Below are 24,226 nucleotides of genomic sequence, written 5' to 3' on the forward strand. Positions count from 1 at the left end.
CTGGCTGGTACTGCTGTGAGTACTACTGGCTCTGGCTGGTACTGCTTTGGGTACTGCTGGTTCTGCTGTGGGTACTGCTGTCTCTGGCTGGTACTGCTGTCTCTGGCTGGTACTGCTGGTTCTGGCTGGTACTGCTGTGAGTACTGCTGGCTCTGGCTGGTACTGCTGTGTGTGCTGCTGGCGGGAAATGCTGGCTAGCAGCGGTGCCGCCCTGGAGGAAGAGGCGATGTTTCCTGTATTGGTCAAAGGCATAGTGCATTTGATATCACTCCGCCTGTGACTCGCTCAGACTGTCAAAACGGAGCCAGAACTATACAGGAAGCATTGGCTCCATTCTGACAGATCAGCTGAGAGACACAGACTCAGCTGCACGGGGGGCCAGGCCAGATGACTTCGAGGGCCGCATACGGCCCCCGGGACATAGGTTCCCCACCCCTGATATAAATAAACATATTTGAAAAAAAAAAAGCTGGATGCATTCCTAAATGCACAAAATATAAATGAATTCTAACATTTGTTGGTAATACCTCCAGGGTTAATTGATCTTGGGAATATCTGTTTTCTGTGGGATAAGGAAGGATTCCCCCCCCCCCCTCTACAGCAATTTGGATCATGCTTTGTTTTTTTTTATTTTTGTTTTTTTACCTTCCTCTGGATCAACTGTGGGTATAAGATTCTGTATATGGAGGTTTATCTATGCGTGTGTGGGTATTTAATGAAGCAGTTGCAACAGGTTTTTGCAACTGATTTTAGCTGTATGGCTCATTTTTTAACATGGGCTGTGTATAATTCAGGAAAGCCTTTCCAACAGTTTTTTGCAAAGCTTTCTGAGGAACGTGCCAGATTCAGGTAGTTCACTGTAACTAGGATAGATTCTCAAAGATTTACCGCCAGTTCACAGATAAGCAAACTGGCAGTAAATAACACAAAATCTGAGTTGCCGTTCAGAGAAACCAGTACTCAGAATGGGGCATTTAGTGCTGGGAGGCTGTCATGAATATCACAGCTTCTTGCCTAGGGCTGTCATGAATATCACAGTTTCTTGCCTTGCTCCATGGTTACTATAAAGTTGACTGTCACCAGCATCATAGTCCCTGATGACTTATCCCAGGCCTTAATCAGCGGCCATCCTTAAGGGGTTAGTCTACCTTTTATTGACATGTGGAAAACTATTCCTTATGCAATATAGCTTCCTCTGTACAGTTAATATGCAGCCCTCCGTCTTGTTAAATGATGCTTACTTTTCAAGCTGCTTGCTTTATATATTGACACGTATTTTCTAAAGGTTTAAAGGTGCATTCAATGTATTTTGTGCATGTTTTTTACCATTTTTAAATGCTTACTTTGTGTAGATATCCAAAAGAACTAAGACTGCTGCTGGGACCGCCATCTTGGATGTGATGTCAGAAGCCCCAGCATACTTAGAATGGTCAGTTAAGTGATATTTTTATAGTATTCTTTTTCACTAATCCCCCACCAGCTACATAAAAGTTTATGTAGAGAAAGAAAAGGCAGGAGGAGCTGGGTCAGCAGAGTAATCTGACATTCCCAGGAGAGGGACATGATGGTGCAAGGAGTGAGGGGGCTTTACCAGGGAATTGACTTTTCCTGGAGTAGTCAAATGTTCCAGCAAGTTCAAAGGCACATTGCCAGTAAAAAAAATAAATTTATGCAAATGGTAAAAAAAAAAAACACTTTAAGCGTTTAAAGTTATTTGGGGTGTGGCCAAGATGGCGGGCTGAGCGGACGGGTCTTTAGGAGCTCTGCTAGAGTATGATCCAAAAATCATCTGTTCCTGGATAAGTACACATCTTAGAGGCCGTTTTTGTGGGCTCTGAATGCCTCCCAAGCTCCCTGGGCGTCAGAAGAGGGTAAGAAGTTGAGATTCCCCCAGTGTCTGTCGACTGCTAGCTAGATACACAGTGCAGCGAGACCTCCGGTGCACCTCTGCAATATGGCATCCCAAACGGACCATGAGGACAGTGATGGCAGCCATTAGTAGCCAGATGGCACTGACCTCCAAAATCGATGCAGTTCAACTAGATAAATGGCCTGATACGACAGGATCTGGACAAAATTTGCACTAGACTTACTACTGCCGAGCAGCGTGTCGGCCTCGTGGAAGACACAGTAGCTAACCACTCTGCTTCTATCCTTATCTTACAAACTTACAAACTAAGGTTGGGAGATGCCAAGAATCGTAGCTGCCGGAATAATCTCCGGATTGTGGGTCTTCCAGAGTGTGGAGAAGGAAGGAATCCCACTGGAATATTTACAGAAGACCTGCTGCGATCTCTGCTGCCTACAGCTCAGCTTTCTCAGTACTTCATGCTGGAAAGGGCTCATCGTGTGCTGCCTAAGCCTGGTCCGGCGGGAGCCCCCCTTCACACATTCATACTTCACTTACTTAATTTTCAGGACTGTGATGAGCTGCTCGGGCGACGGGGGAGCTGCGCTATCGCAATGTTAAATTCCTGTTATTTCTGGATTACACAGTGGAAACCCAGAGGCTATGCTGCTCCTTTTGAATCTGTTAAGGCTGTCATGGGGGTCAAAGGTATTGAGTACAGCATCATGTTCCCTGCTAAATTGCGTGTGGTTGATGGAGAAACTGAGGTTTTTGTTTTTTTTGTTTTTTTTTTTCACCAACCCCAAAGATGCTGTGACATGGTTGGAGGCTTTGCCTCCATATTCTCTCCGGTGAGAAGAGAACATACTAAGGCCTCTTGCACACAATACTCCTCCTGCTTTGAGCTTCTACTTTTTCCAGGCGTTTTTTTTTGTATGTTCTTGCGTGTATTCATGTGTATTTGCGTGCATTGAAGCTTAAATTACTGACCAAAAATGCAGATTATTCTATTTTGTTTTTACTGAAGAATGCACAGCGCTTGTTTACGCGCATGTGTGCACAGGCACATTACAATTAATGGGCTGTATTTTAGCTCAGGAAAAAAAAAAAAGCTGTACTGGGCTTTTTCAAGCGGCGAGATGCTCAAACAGGAGTATCGTGTGCAAGAGGCCTAAGAGGCGCACATAAAGCATTTAATACAAATCATGTGAATGTTATGTAGCACCCTCCTTGGTAGTTGCTAGTGAGAGAGAGTAGTTTTTGGCTCTGTCCCTATCGGCAGCGGCAGGTAAATCTGTATTGCACTCTGCTTATTAGAGAGCAGGTTCTGTTAGTGAGGTCTGCTTATTGTGCTCAGTATGCGATTCATTATGTCTAGAGAGTGTTTCACACTGGTCCAATGGGGAGGCATGTTGGACAGTGGGAGGAATTCTGACAAATGGGATGCGTAGGCTTTGGTACAGTCCTGGTGATTGGCAGGGGCAGGTTGCCTCGTGCATTCTGTGATACTGTAAAAAAAAAAACAGGCGCACATGTGCTGCGGGGTCTTTGGCTGGAGAGCAGAGTCCCTAAGGGAGGGTGGCGGATGCCTCCTCCTCTGTAGCAGTGGCACGTGGCCTCAGGAGGGTCGTCCTGAGGGCCAGAGGAACAGAGCTGAACCCAGAGATCCAGGAGAGCTGACTGAGGGGGAGACAGGGGCTCATGTCGAGGGGCCTGACCTGGGGGGGGGGGGCACTCCAAGAGTAGGGTAGTCAGTGGATGGGTGTCAGCAGTCAAAGAGGATACTGAGGAGAGTGTCCTGAAGATAACCTTAGTTCATGAAGTCAGCTTAGGAAAGAGACTTAAATCTAAATTCACCTTTAGTGGCAAAGTGGATCAACAGCCTGGCTGCACCAAGAGATAGAAGTCCTCCAGTATTGTGCATAGTTAATTCAGAGTATCCCACTATTCCATTCTCCCAACCCTAATTTATAATAAAACTCAAAGAAACTACATACCCTTCGACTGGTTATTGAACGAGCCAAAGAGGAAAAGTGAGAGACTGTGCATGTCAAGGTTGCTAATGGTAACTCAGGGGGACCCGTAAGTGTGAAATCTGGCAGTCCTCAAGGGGACAGTGCTACAGTTAAAAACCTCAAAGGGGCACGTAGGTAAGCATTGCAAAGCATCCCTGTCAGCAGAGCGGTGTGTCAGGATGGCCTCAAGCAGCTGTGGCTTGGGAGGGGGGTGCTGCTGGTGGATGCCGGCACTTCCTGGAGCCGTGGAACGCACTGGCAACTCCTCCTGACTTCACTTCCGGATGTGAAGGAATCTCCTACTTTCCTTCAGGCCTATGCAGTGCCATATTATGTAGGGACTTAAATACAGATGGAGAGGCGGCCACTGGGTCCTAAGGTCTGGCGGCTCCTCCAAGTGATAGAAAGTTCATGGTATGACCCATAGGTCACTATAACCAAGGAATCAGTTATATTGAAATACAACATACATGTATTCAGTACAATTGGGGCATGCCAATACTCCCAACTTTGCACCAATATCTTTGTATATTAATAGTATCTCCAGTGCCTGCTGTAATGTTTGCTTCCTTATGCAAGCCGCAAGTTTGAGAAGATAATGACCATGTCTACACTCATTTGGATACTTAACATATGTTTACTGGCTACTGTGAACTGTGTAGGTTCCTGGGACCGTGTGCAGGGAACTGGGGTGTGTGTGTTTTGGTGTGGGGGGAGGGTGGGGGGGTTGCCGTTGCTAACCCTTGTTGGGCATGTTCATTACTTTTCTTCTTTGTGTGTTTTTTCTGTTTTTGGTCTTTTTGTTTTTGGTCAATGGCAAATACATTGTGTTTTATGTAAGGGTGTGATTCTATGTGATGTAGCCCATCTGCTTTTACAGTTCTTAATATGTTACAACGGACTATCACTTTATCAAAGTCCTTGTGATGATGTGTAAGTTCTTTGGTGTACTGATCCTCGCATGTTATCACTACCTTCCACGCTATGGCTAATTTTTCAGTATTAAGTGGAACGTCAGGGAAATCAACTCATTAAGTTGTCACTGGTACTTTAATTTTCTCCATAAACTTCACCCTCACATCTGCATTCTGCAGGAAACTCATTTAGTTGGATTGCGGATCCTGAGTTTGAAGAGGGCTCGGATATGTGCATACTATTTTGCTCCTTATTCTAATTACGCTAGAGGAGTAAGTGTACTAGTGCATAGGTCCCTTCCCTTTCAGCTTTTGGAAGTGAAGATGGAACCAGGAGGGTAGATATGTTCTCTTACATGCCTTAATAGCTGACATACCCTATGTTCTTACATGTCTCTTTTTACCTCCTCCCGCAGATATTACCTTTTTGTTTTCATTAATGTAAACTATTATTCAGTAATAGTGCGAGATTTTAATTTGGTACCATCTTGAGATCTGGACAGGCTCCATCCCTCTGGCTCCTAGTCCCCTGTATTTTCTCACTGGGCAACCTCTTTCTCCCTAACCAATATGTGGAGGCATTTCCATCCATCTGACAGGGAATACACTTGTCTTTCTACCTCATGTATCATACATTGTCCCGTATAGACCTGGCATTTGCCTCCCCCCCCCCCTTTATTTTTTTTTTTTTTTTTTGTGACGGTGGTCTCTGTTGAGATTTTTTCCTGGGGTATCTCAAACCACACGCAATTATCTGTATCCCTGCAATTGTCTGCTACTGTGGGACAGAAGATGTGGAGACTGTGAAGATATTGGATTACAGGACTTCCTTCCGGAGGCCTTTTGCATTTTTTGGCTACAAAATGCAGAATCCACAGGCCCTCTAATGGTTTGGGACGCTTTTTAAATCCTGGCTTAGAGGAGAATATATCTCCTGTATAGCTGCGGTGCAGAGGCTATCTGTGCCGTCTTTGTGGCAATTGGAAGAGCAGGCACGGCAGCAGGAGGCTGCCTATGTGGCACATCAATATAGTTGTGTAGCATGAGTTGTTGTCCTTACTTCGGGTGGATTTAACCAAAAAACCCATTCTAGCTACTACTCAAAGTATTAATTTGAGGGCAAAAATGGTAGGCTGTTAATGTGGCTTGCCAAAGGGCAATATGCAGTGGCTCACATTGCCAGAATTAAAGATTCAAGTGGGGGGATGTTGATGGCTTTGGTAGCTGTTATTGACAGATTTTTGCGATATTATCAGGGGTCATTATACTCTAGAATCTCTTACAGCACTACAGAACTGGTCGGGTACCTAGATCCAATTCCCTTAGAGAAACGTAACAAACTGGACTAAGACATTTCCCTTGAGAAAGGGAAGGAAGCGCTGGGTTGCCCTCAAGGCTCCTGGTCCAGATGGGATACCAGTTTATATATTTTCCCTATATCAGGATCTGTTGGCACCTAGACTGAGCAAGGAGGGATGTAAGCCTATCTCCCTGGATTCTTTACCGGATTCCGTGTCTGAGGCTCTTGTTACTGCCCAAGCTTGGCAAAGACCCAGAAGATCGGTCTATAGGAGGCACAATCTCCTTGATTAATGCCGATGCCAAAATACTAGCCCATCGCCTGGCTAAGGTGATGGAGGAACTCATTCACGTTAACCAGACTGGGTTTTTGCCTGGCAAGGATACGGATGTTAACATCCCCCGACTATTTCTTAATTTAGCTACAACCCACTCAAACGGAGCCACAAGAGTCATTGCTTCATTGGATGCGGAGAAAGCTTTTGACTCCGCGGAGTGGGAGTATCTTTGGGAGGTCCTGAGGAGGTTCGGATTTGGGCCTAGATTTATGCAATAGCTGGGTATGCTATATAAATCCCCCCTCGGGCAAGAATTCGTACTAATGATGTTCTCTCTGTCTGGTTATTTCCCCCTGCAAACTCCTCCTCCTCTTTTGCCGGGTTTGTTTGCTTTTAGCTCTAGAACCCTTGGCCATATTGGTTTGTAATACCCGGCACATCGAGGGTCACTGAGTTGGCTCTCTGGAGGAAATTTTTTTATTTTTTATGCGGATGATACTCTTGTATCTTCATGACGCTAATTCCTCCTTTTTTGATATCTTTTGGGCGTTTTCAGGTGTCTGCAGCAATTGGACTAAGTCAGTCCTTTTCCTGTGGACTCCCGGGCTAGGGAGGATGCGACTCAAACCCCTTTGCGCTGGGTGGAGGAGTTTAAATATTTGGGATCAGTCACGCGAGACCTCAGGTCCTTTCACCGACTTAATTTATATCCCATTCTTCTTCCTCATGAATGTACACATAGCACCCCATACTGACAGAAAAACACAGAATTGTTGACATTGTTGCAGATTTATTAAAAAAGAAAAACTGAACGATCTAATACAGCCAGGAGTCTTTTTGGGAAAGATACAACAAGTCTTTCACACCTGGATTTGGGGATCCTCTGCCATTCCTCCTTGCAGATCCTCTCCAGTTCTGTCAGGTTGGATGGTAAACGTTGGTGGACAGCCATTTTTAGGTCTCTCCAGAGATGCTCAATTGGGTTTAAGTCAGGGCTCTGGCTGGGCCATTCAAGAACAGTCACGGAGTTGTTGTGAAGCCACTCCTTTGTTATTTTAGCTGTGTGCTTAGGGTCATTGTCTTGTTGGAAGGTAAACCTTTGGCCCAGTCTGAGGTCCAGAGCACTCTGGAGAAGATTTTTGTCCAGGATATCCCTGTACTTGGCCGCATTCATCTTTCCCTTGATTGCAACCAGTCGTCCTGTCCCTGCAGCTGAAAAACACCCCCACAGCATGATGCTGCCACCACCATGCTTCACTGTTGGGACTGTATTGGACAGGTGATGAGCAGTGCCTGGTTTTCTCCACACATACCACTTAGAATTAAGGCCAAAAAGTTATATTTTTGTCTCATCAGACCAGAGAATCTTATTTCTCACCATCTTGGAGTCCTTCAGGTGTTTTTTGCAAACTCCATGCGGGCTTTCATGTGTCTTACACTGAGGAGAGGCTTCCGTCAGGCCACTCTGCCATAAAGCCCCGACTGGTGGAGGGCTGCAGTGATGGTTGACTTTCTACAACTTTCTCCCATCTCCTGACTGCATCTCTGGAGCTCAGCCACAGTGATCTTTGGGTTCTTCTTTACCTCTCTCACCAAGGCTCTTCTCCCCCGATAACTCAGTTTGGCCGGACGGCCAGCTCTAGGAAGGGTTCTGGTCGTCCCAAACGTCTTCCATTTGAGGATTATGGAGGCCACTGTGCTCTTAGGAACCTTAAGTGCAGCAGAAATCTTTTTGTTGCCTTGGCCAGATCTGTGCCTTGCCACAATTCTGTCTCTGAGCTCTTCAGGCAGTTCCTTTGACCTCATGATTCTCATTTGCTCTGACATGCATTGTGATCTGGAAGGTCTTATATAGACAGGTGTGTGGCTTTCCTAATCAAGTCCAATCAGTATAATCAAACACAGCTGGACTCAAATGAAGGTGTAGAACCATCTCAAGGATGATCAGAAGAAATGGAAAGCACCCGAGTTAAATATATGAGTGTCACAGCAAAGGGTCTGAATACTTAGGACCATGTGATATTTCAGTTTTTCTTTTTTAATAAATCTGCAACAATGTCAACAATTCTGTGTTTTTCTGTCAGTATGGGGTGCTATGTGTACATTCATGAGGAGGAAGAATGAACTTATATGATTTTAGCAAATGGCTGCAATATAACAAAGAGTAAAAAATTTAAGGGGGGTCTGAATACTTTCCGTACCCACTGTATTTTTCCCATGATGCTCATGCACTCTGCAGTGTAATTGAGCATCATGGGAAATGTAGTTCCAAAACATCTGGGGTGCCAAGGTTTGCTATCACTGCTTTAGAATGATGCCAGATTCTCTGATTTGGGCGCATTTCGGAATAAAAACTCTTAAGGATATTATGTCTACAGGAACACTGCTATCCTTCTGAGACGTAGCTCTTAAATATAGACTCCCCAGATGGATGCACTTTTGCTATTTTCAATTGAGACGTGCGGATAAAGCGCAGTTCCCTTCTGCTCCTAGTCCAAAGATGGACTCTATAGAGCAACTCCTGACACAGGAAACCCTAGATAATCCCCTCTCCTCACTATATTTAGTGCTCCTTTGTCTGGAATCCCCTAAAATGGATATCCCAGCCCTGGATAGGGAAACTGGGGAAGAGTGTTTTGAGGATAGCTCCAAAGTTGTGATCTTCTTTCGAGATAAATTGATAGAAACCAAGTTCTTACATAGCGTCTATTACACACCTCAAAGACTGCACAGAATATACCCACATCGTCACCAAACTGTCCCCAATGCCAGTCTCCTGATAGCACCTGTGTTCATATGTTCCGGACTTGCCCTGGGCTAATACGATACTGGACAGCGATTTGTAGCCTGTATTATCCGATTACAGCTATCCCTACCGGTGTCAGCTGAATTAGCTTTGTTGGGCATCCAGGACGATAAGAAGAGGCTTTCTTAGTGTTTTTTTGCAAAAAAAAAAAAAAAGCAATACTTGCCTTTTTTTGTGCCCTCAGAAATATGACAGAGTCTGGCTCCCGTGGACAGAGCAAACTTGATTCCATGGCTGGTTCCTTGGCTACACTCTCCCGGTCTTAGGTTTGAGGAGCCCCTGAACATTACATTCACATCCTCCTATTTTCGATGCTCGCTGTTTCCTATCCTATCATTTCATTGTATCTGGAGGATCTGTTTATTACCTACTGCCCTATTACGTGTGTGTGTGTGTTTTGGGTTGTTTTGGTGACAAGCTATCTTCAATCCATATTACATAGTACTAGAGAAAGCTGAAAGCTGCACTGACAAGCATTACAAGCAAAAAAAAATAAAAAATTAATTTGTGCCTAAAAATATTCCTTGCTGGCCAGCACTGGGAGAGATTAAAATGTGGTATTACTTTGTTAACCTGGTATTCAGCTTTATTGTGCAATAATGAGAACTTCTATGAGAGGCTGCAGATTTGATGTGTCAATCGCCCTTATACTATATGCAGTGTTTATTTAAGCAGCAGGTCCAGGCACTCTTTTTTTATTGTCATCATAATCTGCTGTTTGAGCTGGTTTGTGGGATATGGTGGTTTATTTAAAGAAAACCTCTGCTGAAAAAAATGGAAACTGCCATTGCTGATCTCCTATTGAAATGCTAGTTGCTTGGCTTTCTCTGGTTAAACAACTTTGACTCTGACCTAGTGCAAGCATGCAGAAAAAGCTAGAACTTCTAATATACTTACGTTTTCTAGGTTAGCGACTCAAAATATTCAAGCCATTTGTTCAGAAAGATAATCAAGCAACTAGCATATTATTTTATAAAAATGGAAGTGTACATATTGTCTTGGTTCTGGTTTCCCTTCTAAATGAAGAGCTGAATGGGGGGGGGGGGGGAACCTTGCTTTTACCATTATATTTTAATTCTATGTGACACATTTTGGGCTATTCAGAAAGGCATTGAAAAGAGCCACAATGTGCAAGTAGCAGCTACTCATAGTTGGTCAGACTTTGGAAGCTTACAGGATCGTCAAGAGAAAAATGTTTTGTGGTCCGTTTAAATGACTGCATTTTGATCTGTCCTTTTTTATGATTAATGAATGTTTTATTTTGTCCTGCTGATTGTATGAGGGAAAAAAAAACACTTGTAATGCCTAATTACATGTTTTATAATTATCAGTTTTAAAACTTTTTTTTTTAGTAGGCTAGGGAAGTAACCAAATTAGTTGTTGTTGAATTATGTCTGCTTTGTGTAATGCAAAAATAAATTTAAAGTTCTAATTTTTTTTTTTTTTCCCCCCCTCTAGAGCATAATAATGGATAGTGCGATTACTCTCTGGCAGTTTCTACTTCAGCTTCTTCAGGAACCTCACCACAACAAACTTATTTGTTGGACATCAAACGATGGGGAGTTTAAACTTCTGCAGGCTGAGGAAGTGGCCCGGCTGTGGGGTGTACGCAAGAACAAGCCGAGTATGAATTATGACAAACTGAGCAGGGCACTCCGCTACTACTATGTAAAGGTAAAAAGCATATGTATTCCTAAAGGGTTATGCTTTACAATTTTATGAGTACTATATTTGCAAGGTCTTATAGGTTGTGCTGCCTGTCAAACTTTAGTTCATATTGAGAAAACTGTTCGGTCCAGGTCTTTAAACCACGGCCATTTGTCTTTATGGTGGACATTGATTAGTGGTGTAGCTGCCTGTGCCCTGGAGAGACTATATCTGTCTCTGTATGGGCACCCCTGAGCACTTAACAGAAAGTGTTAAAAATAAATCTAAACAGATATGGTCTTTATGAGTAGGCTAATTGCTATGCAAACGAAACTTGCAGCTGGACAGAGCCGCAAAAGTGGCTATCAAGAGAAACCTAGGATTTCAATTTTTCTTCACACTGCATACATTTACCAAGACTTGAATTATTACTACGTCGTACCAGATACATTTTCTAATACATGAGGACCTTAGCTTTTAACTTTTCAAAGTAGCTAAATGAACTCTTGCGTTACCTATGCTATGTAGAATTAGGTAATGCAATACATGCTTGGCGTTGACCTTCGACTTCTTTGATTCATGCATTTGCGAATGGAAAATATTGAAAGTTTACTTACATTCTGAAGAACTCCTAAGAGATTGGACAGCATCCTTAACCCCAGTGTATGTATGTATGTATTTGTGTGTGTGTGTGTGTATATGTGTGTGTGTGTGTGTGTGTGTATATATATATATATATATATATATATATATATATATATATATATATATATATATATACACACGTGTGTGTATGTATAAGTATGTATGTATATGTGTATATGTATGTATATATAATATAATTTTTTTTTTTTCTTGGAACAATTAGATAATATTCACCTTTTCACAGCAAATGCAGTCTTCTTGTTGTTTGAGTTCATTTTGGGGAAAAATTTTCCTACTTTTTTTCATCGTGTGATCATTGAGAGTCAGAGTGACACCAAGATCCATCCTTCGACAAGGATACAGAAATGATTAAAAAAAAAAAAAAACTTGGAGGATATTCTTATAATTATACAGTATTTTCCGCCAACAGTTTATGCAGAGCTTTACAATATAAAGGGGATCGAACAGTTAAATAACAATACAAGAGCATCGGGAGGGCCCTGCTGATAGGAGCTTACAATCCCCTAGGGTGGGAGAAGTGGTATAAAAGTTATTACCTGTGATGGAAGAATTAAGAGTTCAGTTGTTTGGGTGTGGCTGAAATAGGCTTCCCTTAAAAGCTTTGGGGACTGCTTAAAGTTGGGCAGAGTAGGAGATAGCCAGATTGAGGTAGAGGATGAGAGATGCTCTGGAGAAGTCCTGAAAACAAGAACGAGGGAGTGAATGAGTAGCTTAGTGGTTTCGTTGGTTAAAAAGTGGTGTATTTTAGAGATGTTTCAGAGGTGAAGTCCTACAAGCTTTTGACAGTGATTGGATTTACATAGTTGCATAGTTAGTCTGGCTGACAAAATACAGAGTTCAACCAACTTGAATTTGGAGCTGAAAGGACAGGTCAGAGTCTAGCACCTTGATGACGGGAGGAACTGATATTTGCAGGATTATTCCTATTGGAAGAATCAGAGAAAAGGGTACGAGGGGGTGAGGGGGAGAATATTATGAGGTTGGTTTTATAAAGATGTCTTTTGAGGTATTGGTGTGACATCTTTGGTGATATGTCAGTAAGTTAGTAATGCAAGAGGAAACTAAAGGAGTGAGTTGAGGCCTGGTGTCCCCAGCATAGAGATGGTATTGGAAGCAAAGGAAATTTATCAAGGAAGCAAGGGAGAAGGTGTAGAAAAAGAAGAGGTCCCAAGAACAGAGCCTTGGGGACCCCTACAGAAAGTAGGAGACAGAGTTGTAGGTAGTACTAGGAACGCTGTGATAGATATAGGGCGAACCAGGAAAGAGCAGAGCCTTGGAGTCCAAAGGAGTGAACTTTTTTTTTTTTTTTAGGAGGAGCAGGTAGTCAACAGTATCAAATGCCACATAAAGGTCTAGTAGTAAGAGTAAAGAACATTAGCCACTTATTTTAAGCAGTTAGTAAATCGTTAGTGCTCTTTAGTACGGCAGTTTCTGTGGACTGTGGAGTGCTGCAAGCGAAAGCCAGATTGTAAGTGGTCAATAAAGTTGCTGTCAGTGAGGTGGGCGTTGAAACAATTGTAGACTAAGAATTATAAAAGTGTAGAGGTAAAAGGGAGCAGGGAGCAAGGAGATGGGTTCTAATTTTGTTCACACCATTGAGGACCAGTGAGGGTTTTTTAGTATGGAGATAATCTGTGTATGCTGTGAGAGAGAGGAAGGTGGCAGTAGAGAGGGAGAGATTGAAGATGTGAGTGACATAGGATAGAGTAGTAGTTTGTGTGGAATGGGGTCCAGCTGATGGGCATCTGAGAGAAGTTTGTTAACCTTCTTCTGTAATAGCCAGGTCAAAAAGGAAAGTATTGAATGTTCTGTAAAAGGTTATGATAATTGAGGAAGATATCTATCAAGTGTTCTCACAAATCTCTTGTTTATGAAGTGATTGGCAATCTCTTGGGCAATGAGTGAGTAAGTAAGTGGAGGTGGCAGGGGACAGAATGAAGACCGTTGTTTTTTCAAACAGACTAACTAACTATGTAACGAGGACTGGATGTCAAAGTATTTAGAAGTGTTACAAAGTAGGCTTGTTTGGCAGCATGGAGGCAAGACTTGTATTTCAGGAGGGAAAATTTGTATAGGGTCAAGTCTTGCAAGGTTTTAATTTTTTACACCACAGTCGTCTAAGAGCAGAGCTACAGAGATTTCTGGTGTCCTCAAGGGCCTGATTATTGTTCTTAGAGGAGCAAATGCATCCAGTGCGGATGGGAGTGAACTGTTGTAGACAAGTGGGGAAGAACAGGGGGTAAGATTTTGTCATGGAGGTGGTCAGTAGCAGAATAGAGAAGTAAAGGGTTAAAGTGATAAATGTTTCTACGGGTAACCCGATAAACATTTGCTGCTTGCAGAGATAGGAGGTTGAAGACAAGGATGCTGTGAAACTAATGAAGTTGTGATCAGAGCGAGAGGAAAGGGGATGTTAAGTTTGCCAGGAGTGCAGAGATGGGAAAATACATAGTCAAGGGTGTTGCCACCAGAGTGAGTGGAAGTGTGTAACACAGTCCATGTGTTGGGTCGAAAGATGAACTAAAATTGAGATGAAGCTGGGCTGTCACAGTAATAGGGATATTAGTCACAAAGAATGATGGTGGGTATTTCAGATGAGAGAAAATAGGGCAATCAAGCAGAGAAGTCCTCAAGGAAGTGTGATATTGGGACAGAAAGACAGATAAGGCTGAGGCTGTGGCCCACAATTTGTACACCCTGGCTGGTTTGGCACTGAGACCGATACTCACCATTGCCCTGGTGTCGCAGACTCTGACCGAATGGGCTAAGCTTTTGTGCCAAGTCCTAAAGGGGGAGTAGCTCCCCCCCCCCCGCCTTTGCTGAGCTTGCAGTCCAGCTCATCCAGGGGCTGCAGTTTATTTGTGATGTCTCTTTGGACGCGGCTTGGCTCTCCGTTTCGGCAGTGGTCCTTCTGCGTGTATTTTGGCTGAAATGCTGGTCTGCGGACGAGACTCCTAAAAAATGCCTGACTGATCTTCCCTTTCAAGGAGATCACCTGTTTGGTGCTACCCTGGATGACCTCATTAAAGGTCTCATGGGGGGGAAAAGTACCTTTCCACTCCTTTTCTACTAAGGGCAAGGGCCCACGTCAAGGGCCAAGTCAGAAGCGGATTTCTCCAGACCCAAGGACAAGGCCCCTTCAGCAAGAAGGTGCGCTCTCACTCGTATCTGGGGTGGGGGGGATGTCTTCGCTGGTTCCCAGACCCGTGGACTTCCCTGGTACAAGACAAGTGAGTCCATGAGGTCATATGGCTACAAGATTGAGTTTTGTTCTTCCTTCCAATGTACGACTGTCCCTGGTCCGCTTGTGTGGGTGCAGAAGATCAGAATGTAGTCCATTCGCACGGTGGTGACTCCTGTCTCCATCGATATCAAGGACGCTTACCTTCACATTCCAATATGTGTCAGTCACCAGTGCTTCCTCCATTTTGCCATGGGAGAGGAGCATGATCAGTTTGTGGCGTTACCCTTTGGTCTCGCCTCCGCTTCTCTGGTCTTCACGAAAGTGTTGGCCCCAGTGGTAGCATTGTTACACCAATGGGCTATCGTGGTACTGGGCTACTTTGATGACCTCCTTTTGCGAGTGGAGTATCTCCTAGTGCTCTGGTGGAAAACCTGCAGATCCCCATACGAACTCGGAGAGTTCGGGTGGTTTCTGAATTTTCAGAAGTCTGCTCTGGTTCCGTCCACAAAGCTGGACTATCTGGGTCTGACTCTGGACTCGGTCTTAGCCAGAGTGCTCCTTGCTCTGGACAAACTCCAGATACTGCAGGCTGCAATTCGTCTCCTGCTGTCAGGCAGATGATTATCCATCTGGACTTGCATGCGGGTGCTGGGCCTGATGGTGTCTACCCCTTTTTTTTTTGAAGCGATTCCATTTGCACAGTTCCATATGAGGTCCCTGCAAGGGAGATTCTGGCCAAATGGGACACAAATCCGCAATCTCTGAACAATCTGAGCCGGGGAACGAAAGAGTCCCTGATATAGTGGCTTTGTTCTCCGGCACTTTGGCTGGGCAAAGCCTTCCTCCCCTTGTATTGGACAGTGGTCACCACGGATGCCAGCCTGTCTGGCTGGAGAGGCGTCCTTGGCAAAAATTCTGCTCAGGGAATCTGGACACTGGAAGAGTCCAGACTACTGGAATTTCCTGGCGGCTCTTAAGATAGCAGATCCTCGCAGATCTTGACCAGGGCATCATTGAACTCCTGAAAAAACTTGAGGTGCAACCTTATGGCGTCTGATGGACCGATACATCATGTCCCAGAGATATTCTATTGGATTTAGGTCAGGCAAGCATGAGGGCCATTCATTGGTGTCAATTACTGCATCCTCCAGGAACTGGCTGCATACTCTCGCCACAAGGCCAGGCATTGTCGTGCACCAGGAGGATCCCAGGACCCACTGCACCAGCGGTGAATCTGACATGGGGTCCAAGGATTTCATCCAGGTACCCAATGGCAGTCAGGGTGCTATTGTCTAGCCTGTAGAGGTCTGTGTGTCCCTCAATGGATGCTTCCCCGGACCATCACTGACCCACTACCAAACCGGTCTCGCTGAACAATGTTACAGGCAGAATAACATTCTTGATGGATTCTCCAGACCCTTTCACGTCTGTCATGTGCTCAGGGTGAACCTGCTCCCATCTGTGAAAAGCACGAGGTGCCAGTGGCAGACCTGCCAACTCTGGTGTTCAGTGGCAAATGCCATTTGAGCTCCAGTGCCAGGCAGTGGGCACAGGGCCCACTAAAGGATGTTGGCCCCCAGGCCACCCTCACGAAGTCTGTTTCTGATTGTTTGTTCAGACTTTTACACCAGTGGCCTGCTAAAGGTAATTTTTGTAGGGCTCTGGCAGTGATCATTCTGTTCCTCCTTGCACAAAGGAGCAGATGCTGATCCTGCTGATGGGTTAAGTACCTTCTACGGCCTTGTGCAGCTCTCCTAGCTCTAGAGTAACTACCTGTCTCCTGGAATCTCCTCCATGCTCTTAAGACTGTGCTGAGAGACACAGCAAACCTTCCGGCAATGGCACATATTGATGTGCCCTCCTGGAGGAGTTGGACTGCCTGTGCAACCTCTATAGGGTCCAGGTATTTCCTCTTGCTACCAGTAGTGACACTAACCCTAGCCAAATGCATAATTAGTGAAAAACAGTCAGGATGAGTAGGTCATAAAAATGTCAGTGGCCTTCACCTGTAAAACCATTCCTGTTTTTGGAGGTCGTCTCATTGTTGCCCATCTAGTGCACCTGTTGTTAATTTATTCAACACCAAAGAAGCTGAAACTTTTTAGCAGCCCCCTCTGATTAGAAAGTGTTCCTTTTTTTTGAACAGTACATCTAGTCTCTCACAAAAGTGAGTACACCCCTCACATTTATGTAAATATTTTATTATATCTTTTCATGTGACAACACTGAAGAAATGACACACTGCTACAATGTAAAGTAGTGAGTGTACAGCTTGTATAACAGTGTAAATTTGCTGTCCCCTCAAAATGAGTCAACACACAGCCATTAATGTCTAAACCGCTGGCAACAAAAGTGAGTACATCCCTAGGTGAAAATGTCCAAATTGGCCCCAATGAGCCATTTTCCCTCCCCGGTGTCATGTGACTCGTTAGTGTTCCAAGGTCTAGGGTATGAATGGGGAACAGATGTGTTAAATTTGGTGTCATCTCTCTCACTCTCTTACTGGTCACTGGAAGTTCAACATGGCACCTCATGGCAAAGAACTCTCTGAAGATCTGAAAAAAAGAATTGTTGCTCTGCATAAAGATGGCCTAGGCTATAGGAAGATTGCCAAGACCCTGAAAATGAGCAGCAACATGGTGGCCAAGACAATACAGTGGTTTAACAGGACAGGTTCCACTCAGAACAGGCCTCGCCATGGTCGACCAAAGAAGTTTGGTACACGTGCTCAAGCGTCCTATCCAGAGATTGTCTTTGGGAAATAGACGTATGAGTGCTGCCAGTATTGCTTCAGAGATTGAAGGGGTGGGGGGTCAGCCTGTCAGTGCTCAGACCATACGCCGCACACTGCATCAAATTGGTCTGCATGGCTGTCTCCCCAGAAGGAAGCCTCTTCTAAAGATTAAGCACAAGAAAGCTTGCAAACAGTTGGCTGACGGCAAGCAGTTAAGAACATGAATTACTGGAGCCATGTCCTGTGGTCTGATGAGACCAAGATAAACTTATTTGGTTCAGATAGTATCAAGCGTGTGTGGTGACAACCAGGTGTGGAGTACAAAGAGAAGTGTGTCTTGTCTACAGTCAAGCATAGTGGTGGGAGTGTCATAGTCTGGGGTTGCATGAGTGCTGCTAACATTGGGGAGCTATAGTTCATTGAGGGAAGCATGAATGCCATCATGTACTGTGACATACTGAAGCAGAGCATGATCCCCCCCCCCTCCCTTCAGAGAATGGGCAGCAGGACTGTATTCTAACATGAGACTGACCTCCAAGATGACCACTGCCTTGCTAAAGACGCAGAGGGTAAAGGTGATGGACTGGCCAAGCATGTCTCAGACCTAAACCTATTGAGCATCTGTGGGGATCCTCAAACGGCAGGTGGAGCGCAATGTCTCTAACATCCACCAGCTCCGGGATGTCATGGAGGAGTCGAAGAGGATTCCAGTGGCAACCTGTGACGCTCTGGTAAACTCCATGCCCAAGCAGGTTAAGGCAGTGCTGGAAAAAAATGGTGGCCACACAAAATATTCACACTTTGGGCCTGATTTGGCCATTTTCACTTAGGAAGTGTACTCCTTTTCATGCCTTTCGTTGCCAGCGGTTTAGACATTAATGGCTGTGTGTTGAGTTATTTTGAAAGGACGGCAAATATACACTGTTATACAAGCTGTACACTCACTACTTTATATTGTAGCAAAGTGTCATTTCTTTAGTGTTGTCACTTGAAAAGATGTAATAAAATATTTACAAAAATGTGAGGGGTGTACTCACTTGAGATAGAGTGTGTGTGTATGTATATACAGTTGTGCTCACAAGTTTACATACCCTGGCAGGATTTATGATTTCGTGACCATTTTTCTGAGAATATGAATGATGACACAAAAACTTTTCTTTCACTCATGGTTAGTGTTTGACTGAAGCCATTTATTATCAATCAACTGTGTTTTATGCTTTTTTTAAATCCTAATGACAACAGAAACACCCAAATGACCCTGATCAAAAGTTTACATACCCTGGTGATTTTGGCCTGATAACATGCACACAAGTTGACACAAAGGGGTTTAAATGGCTATTAAAGGTAACCATCCTCACCTGTGATCTGTTTTCTTGTAATTTAGTGTTTGTGTATAAAAAGTCAATGAGTTTCTGGACTCCTGACAGACCCTTGCATCTTTCATCCAGTGCTGAACTGATGTTTCTGGATTCTGAGTCATGGGGAAAGCAAAAGAATTGTCAAAGGATCTGCGGGGAAAAGGTAGTTGAACTGTATAAAACAGGAAAGGGATATAAAAAGATACCTAAGGAATTGAGAATGCCAATCAGCAGTGTTCAAAACTCTAATCAAGAAGTTGAAAATGAAGGATTCTGTTGAAACCAAACCACGGTAAGGTGGACCAACTAAGATTTCAGACACAACTGCAGGAAAATTGTTCAGGATGGAAAGAAAAACCCACAAATAACTTCAGGTGAAATACAGGACTCTCTGAAAACATGTGCTGTGGCTGATTCAAGATGCACAATAAAAAGGCACTTGAAAAAAGATGGGCTGTATGGTCGAGTCGCCAGAAGAAACCCATTGCTACACAAATGGCACAAATTATCCTGCTTACAATACGCCAAACAGCACAGAGACAAGCCTCAAACCTCCTGGCACAAATTCATTTGGAGTGATGGGACCAAAATTGAGCTTTTTGGCCACAACCATAAATGCTACATTTGGAGAGGAGTCAACAAGGCCTATGATGAAAGGTGCATCATTCCGACTGTGAAACCCAGAGGTGGATCACTGATGTTTTGGGGATGTGTGAGCTACAAAGGCACAGGAAATTTGGTTAGAATTGAAGGCAAGATGAATGCAGTATGTTATCGGAAAAATTTGCATGCATCAGCCCGGAAGCTGTGCATGAGACGTACTTGGACATTCCAACATGACAATGATCCTGAACACCAAGGCCAAGTCGACCTGTCATTGGCTGTAGCAGAATAAAGTGAAGGTTCTGGAGTGGCCATCTCAGTCTCCTGATATCATTGAGCCACTCTGGGGAGATCTCAAACATGCAGTTCATGCAAGACAGCCCAAGAATTTACAGGAACTGGAGGCTTTTTGCCAGGAATATTGGGCAGCTTTACCATCTGAGAAGATGGTCTCATCCACAAATACCACAAAATACTTCAAGCTGTCATTGATATTAAAGTGGGCAATACACGGTATTAAGAACTAGGGTATGTAAACTTTTGATTAGGGTCATTTGGGTAGTTTGTGTTGTCTTTATGATTTAAAAAGAGTAAACAGTTGATTGATCATAAACGGTTTCAGCCAAACACCAACCATGAGTGAAAAAAGTTTGTGTTATTCATATTCTCTGAAAAATGGCCAAGAAATCATGCATTCTGCCAGTGTATGTAAAATAATTAGTGTGTGTGTGTGTGTGTGTGTGTGTGTAAAAAAATTCCCCGTTCCACAACTTTACTCATAACCTGATCTAAATTTTTGGGAGATGGGGCAGTAAAGGACTCCTCAATTAGGACACTTGAATGGAAAGGGTAAATGTCAGAAAACAGACCAGCCACATACACAAGCCTAAAAGGTAATTGATTGCAAAAGAAAGTGAGAATTCATCACCAAAAATATAGGCAAGTCTAAGGGGATCTTAGATCATTTACTATAATGATTGCATAGTGTCAGTACATAGCATGGATTTTCAAGCAGCATTTACTAATGAAGAAGCAATGAAGAGATCGAGAGAGAGAGATGTTTTAACTACTTTTTTGAAAAAAAGTTCCTTCTCAAACTACTCCTGTCTTAACTCTTCCCCATACTACTAAAAATGTTGCTTTCATGTCCTTTTTGAAGAGACTTTCCTTTTGTTTCTATTCTTAGTAACCCCTATTGCTGAGACAGAAAGCAAAGGAAATAAAACCCCAATGAAAACTTAACATAGCCCTTTCATTGTGAAAAGTTATGTGAATCCTAACTTTTTCCTTTTTTGAAGTATTTGGTTTACTTCAGTGTCAGTTGCTGAAATTGAATATTTATTTTTTGTTATTTTATTTATTAGAGGAATGTGTTGTTAACCATATTTCTTTTCTTCAGAATATTATCAAAAAAGTAAATGGGCAAAAGTTTGTTTACAAGTTTGTCTCCTACCCGGACATCCTTACTATGGATCCACTGGCTTTGGGTAGAGGAGAAGAAATGGATGGGAACTCAGCTGATGCCGTGAACACCTGTGTTTTGCGAGACAAGGAAAACTGTAACAAGGAGCGCCTTCCGTGTCCTTCTGCTAAATCGTCAGGTCGTAATGATTACATTCACTCTGGTCTGTACACATCGTTTACTCTTAACTCACTGAATACAGCTGGTGTAAAGCTGTTTAGACCTGCTGTCGTAGAAAATCCAATAGAGAAGAAAGTGGCCTTAGAGCCACCCACATCAGTAATTAAGTTTGTAACAACACCCTCCAGAAATTCAGAGCCTGCATCTATTGTTCCATCAGATCCTCCCCAACCCCCAGAACCTCGAAACAAACCTGCAGAGCTTCCTCCAGACATAACCATTAACTCTTGTCTTCCTCCTCCAACCACTTGTATCTCGCCCATTCTGGTGCCTTCTGGAACGTTATCACCTGCTTTGACTTCTAATCAGGATATGACCATCGACACCGATTTGGAATCTGTAACTTCACAGTCTCTTGATTTTCAAAGTGAAGTAAATATGAATGTTCAGGAACCAAAAATACAGGTGCAGGAGGGAGAACCTGAGCCTCAAACTTACCCAGAGTCTGAACATGATCCTGAACCAGAACTTGATGCTGAACCCGAAACTGAGCATGAATCTGAGCATGAACCTGAACGCTATGTGCTGGATATGAAGACTGGAAAATCTAAAAAGCCTAAAGAGCTAGAGTTGACTCCCACATTGGTAATAACCACAAGTGATTCCAACCCCTTGGGTATTCTCAGCCCTTCACTAACCACAGCATCTCTTACACCAGCATTCTTCTCCCAGGTAATGACTATTTTTTAATCTGTCTAGGCTTTGAATTGAACTAAAACTGATTAGTGCTTGTTGTGCTGTGTTGCATTGCACTCTGTTGCGTTGCCATAGCTTTTTGAAAAGAGTAGTCTGTTTTTGTTAGGAAACCTTTTGAGGTTTTTCCATTGGCTCTTAAGGCTGGCCATAGATACTTTTCTTTTTTCCCCAATTGGCAAGCAGGCGGACCAAAAAAACTTGCATGCTTACCCCCCCCCCCCCCCCTCAATCCACATAATCAATGTTGATGGAGGAATCTGCCCCACTGCGCCATTGTATTCTGACAGTGGGACTCCTCTGCTGTCAGAATACACTGATCAGAATACACCGATCAGCAGCTGATTGGTTGCAAGCCATAGATTTAAAAAAGTTTCCCAATAGTTCTGTTTGACAGAAGTCGATCGCTAGATTGACTTCTGTCCGGCGGGAATGGCCATAGATGAATTGAAATTTCATTCCTTTTTTTAAACCGCTTAAGAGATGCTTGTTCTCCACAATCTTTCTATTGTTTTTGTCCACACCCAAACTAAAAATCTAATTAAGACTCCATTCACACTTGAGGTGCAAGTTTGATGCAACTTTGCATGGGTGTGACTTGGATGTAACTTTTTGTCCCTCTGCAAATTTGGACCCACTGTTGCATGTAAAATATTCAGGTACGACTTTCATGCAACTTTATAAACTTCAATGTTGCATGAAAGTCGGACCAAAGTAGTGCATGAACTACTTTGAAGTCACTACGACTTTAAGTCTCCTATATATAAATATTTTTTTTGGAAACCATGGGGTACGAATTGTCATATGAGTTTGATTTTAAGAGTTGCATGACCAGTCGCACAAATGTGAATTGTGTGTAACTTTTCAAAGTTTCCTTTGTACATTGTATCCTCTTTTTTTTGGTTATGTTCATTATGTACCATAGCTAGAACAGGCTTTTCATGCATGGTTTTTTTATTGCTTATCATCCATAGTCCCCAATAGTTAGAGGGACTGACCTTGATTTGGAACAAAGTCCCTCTTGCCTCCTCATTTATCCCTCATTCCTCCTCATTTGTCCTCATTTTAGACTCCTCCATATAGTTGTATATAAAATGCACTTTTTATCTTTCAAAAAGTGTTTCCCAGGGCTAAACCTTTCATCCATTATCTAAATTGCTGCATTTGTACATTTCAAAAGCCAGTATAAAGCAATAGTAGGGGTTAAAAAAACAAACAAAAATAAAAACTTGTGGGTTTAACTAACCATTTTTTTGTATAATTCTCCTTTAAGGGGCGTGGCGGGGTGTGTGTCCTATGCCTTCATACTTTTGCTAATAGGTGTTCCTCGTTCCCATCTCAAAAAGTTGGGAGGTATGCGCCCTTCCTGGTGACAACTCCAGATTTAGTTTATTTATTTTTGTAAGGGCCTCACAGGTCACAAATCTCCCTATAGGGGTCACAGACCATATAACAAAACTGACAAAAAGTCTTCCCCACTGTATCTTAAAAAAAAAAACAAAAAACAAAAGTGTTATATATTACAGGTGTAGCCTGATGAAGTTAGCCCTCCTCTGGCTTCTTATCATTTTGTGATATGGCAAGATCTTCCTGTTATACGTAACTGCGGTGGTGGCTGTTCACATCCATCTTTAGATGTTGGCACATTTTCATGTATATAGTAAATTTTTCAGCAAAAAGCTTGCAACCCTTTAAAGTAGCTACAGCAAGTATTTTTAGACCTGGGATTTCAGTCACCGAGATCTTGCTACCAAAATGCTTGGCATTGGAAAAATAAATCTAGGTAGTGCAAGTCTATCAAAACTGAAATATGCAACAATATATAGTGTTTGCTCCTTTTTTCAACTAAGGAATTTTTGATATTGTTGAAACTAGGGATGCACCGAAATTATCGGCCGAAAATGAGCCTATCCCATTTCGGCCGATAATGGGTTAACAATGCCGAAATGAATGGCCGCCGTGAGGAAGGAGGAGGGCGCAGCGCAGGTTTGAAAAGTCCCGCCTCTGGCCGGCCGCCCACCTCTCAATGACATCCCTACTACTACGATCTGTGTATGAATGAAGTGACACACCGGGCGGGAGGGTAGGCGAGCGGCCACTAATAGATATAACTATGTGAGCCTTCACTTCCCTGTCAGCTGGACTGTGTGTGAATGAACTGACCTGACATCGGGCGGAGCGGCCGCTAATAGCTGTAACTATGTGAGCCTTCACTTCCCTGTCAGGCATGTATCTCCTCTGACAGGGAAGGGAAGGCTCACATAGTTATATCTATTAGCGGCCGCTCCGCCCGGTGTCAGGTCAGTTCATTCACACACACACAGTCCCGCTGACAGGGAAGTGAAGGCTCACATAGTTATATCTATTAGCGGCCGCTCGACCGCCCTCCCGCCCGGTGTGTCACTTCATTCATGCACAGATCGTAGTAGTAGTGACATCACAGGGAGGCGGGCCGCCGGCCAGAGGAGCTTCTTTTGAATGAAGGACACCGGAGGAGCACTCAGCAGAGTGAGAGCAAGGAGATTGAATCGTTGGGAT

The 24,226-nt window shown here is 43.5% G+C and overlaps 1 protein-coding gene across 1 annotated transcript in view; it reads left to right on the forward strand.

Moving 5' to 3' along the window:
* The window catches only part of ELK4 (ETS transcription factor ELK4), a 135,981-nt gene that overhangs the window by 33,914 nt on the left and 77,841 nt on the right, over positions 1–24,226 (forward strand). The window contains exons 2-3 of the mRNA XM_082247808.1: positions 10,620–10,835; positions 20,753–21,667. Coding sequence (XP_082103934.1) covers positions 10,629–10,835; positions 20,753–21,667 — 1,122 coding nt within the window. The 5' untranslated portion in view covers positions 10,620–10,628. The remainder of the gene's footprint in view (positions 1–10,619; positions 10,836–20,752; positions 21,668–24,226) is intronic.

This window comes from Pelophylax lessonae, assembly GCF_965119305.1.
Source record: "Pelophylax lessonae genome assembly, chromosome: 2".
Classification (NCBI taxonomy): domain Eukaryota; kingdom Metazoa; phylum Chordata; class Amphibia; order Anura; family Ranidae; genus Pelophylax; species Pelophylax lessonae.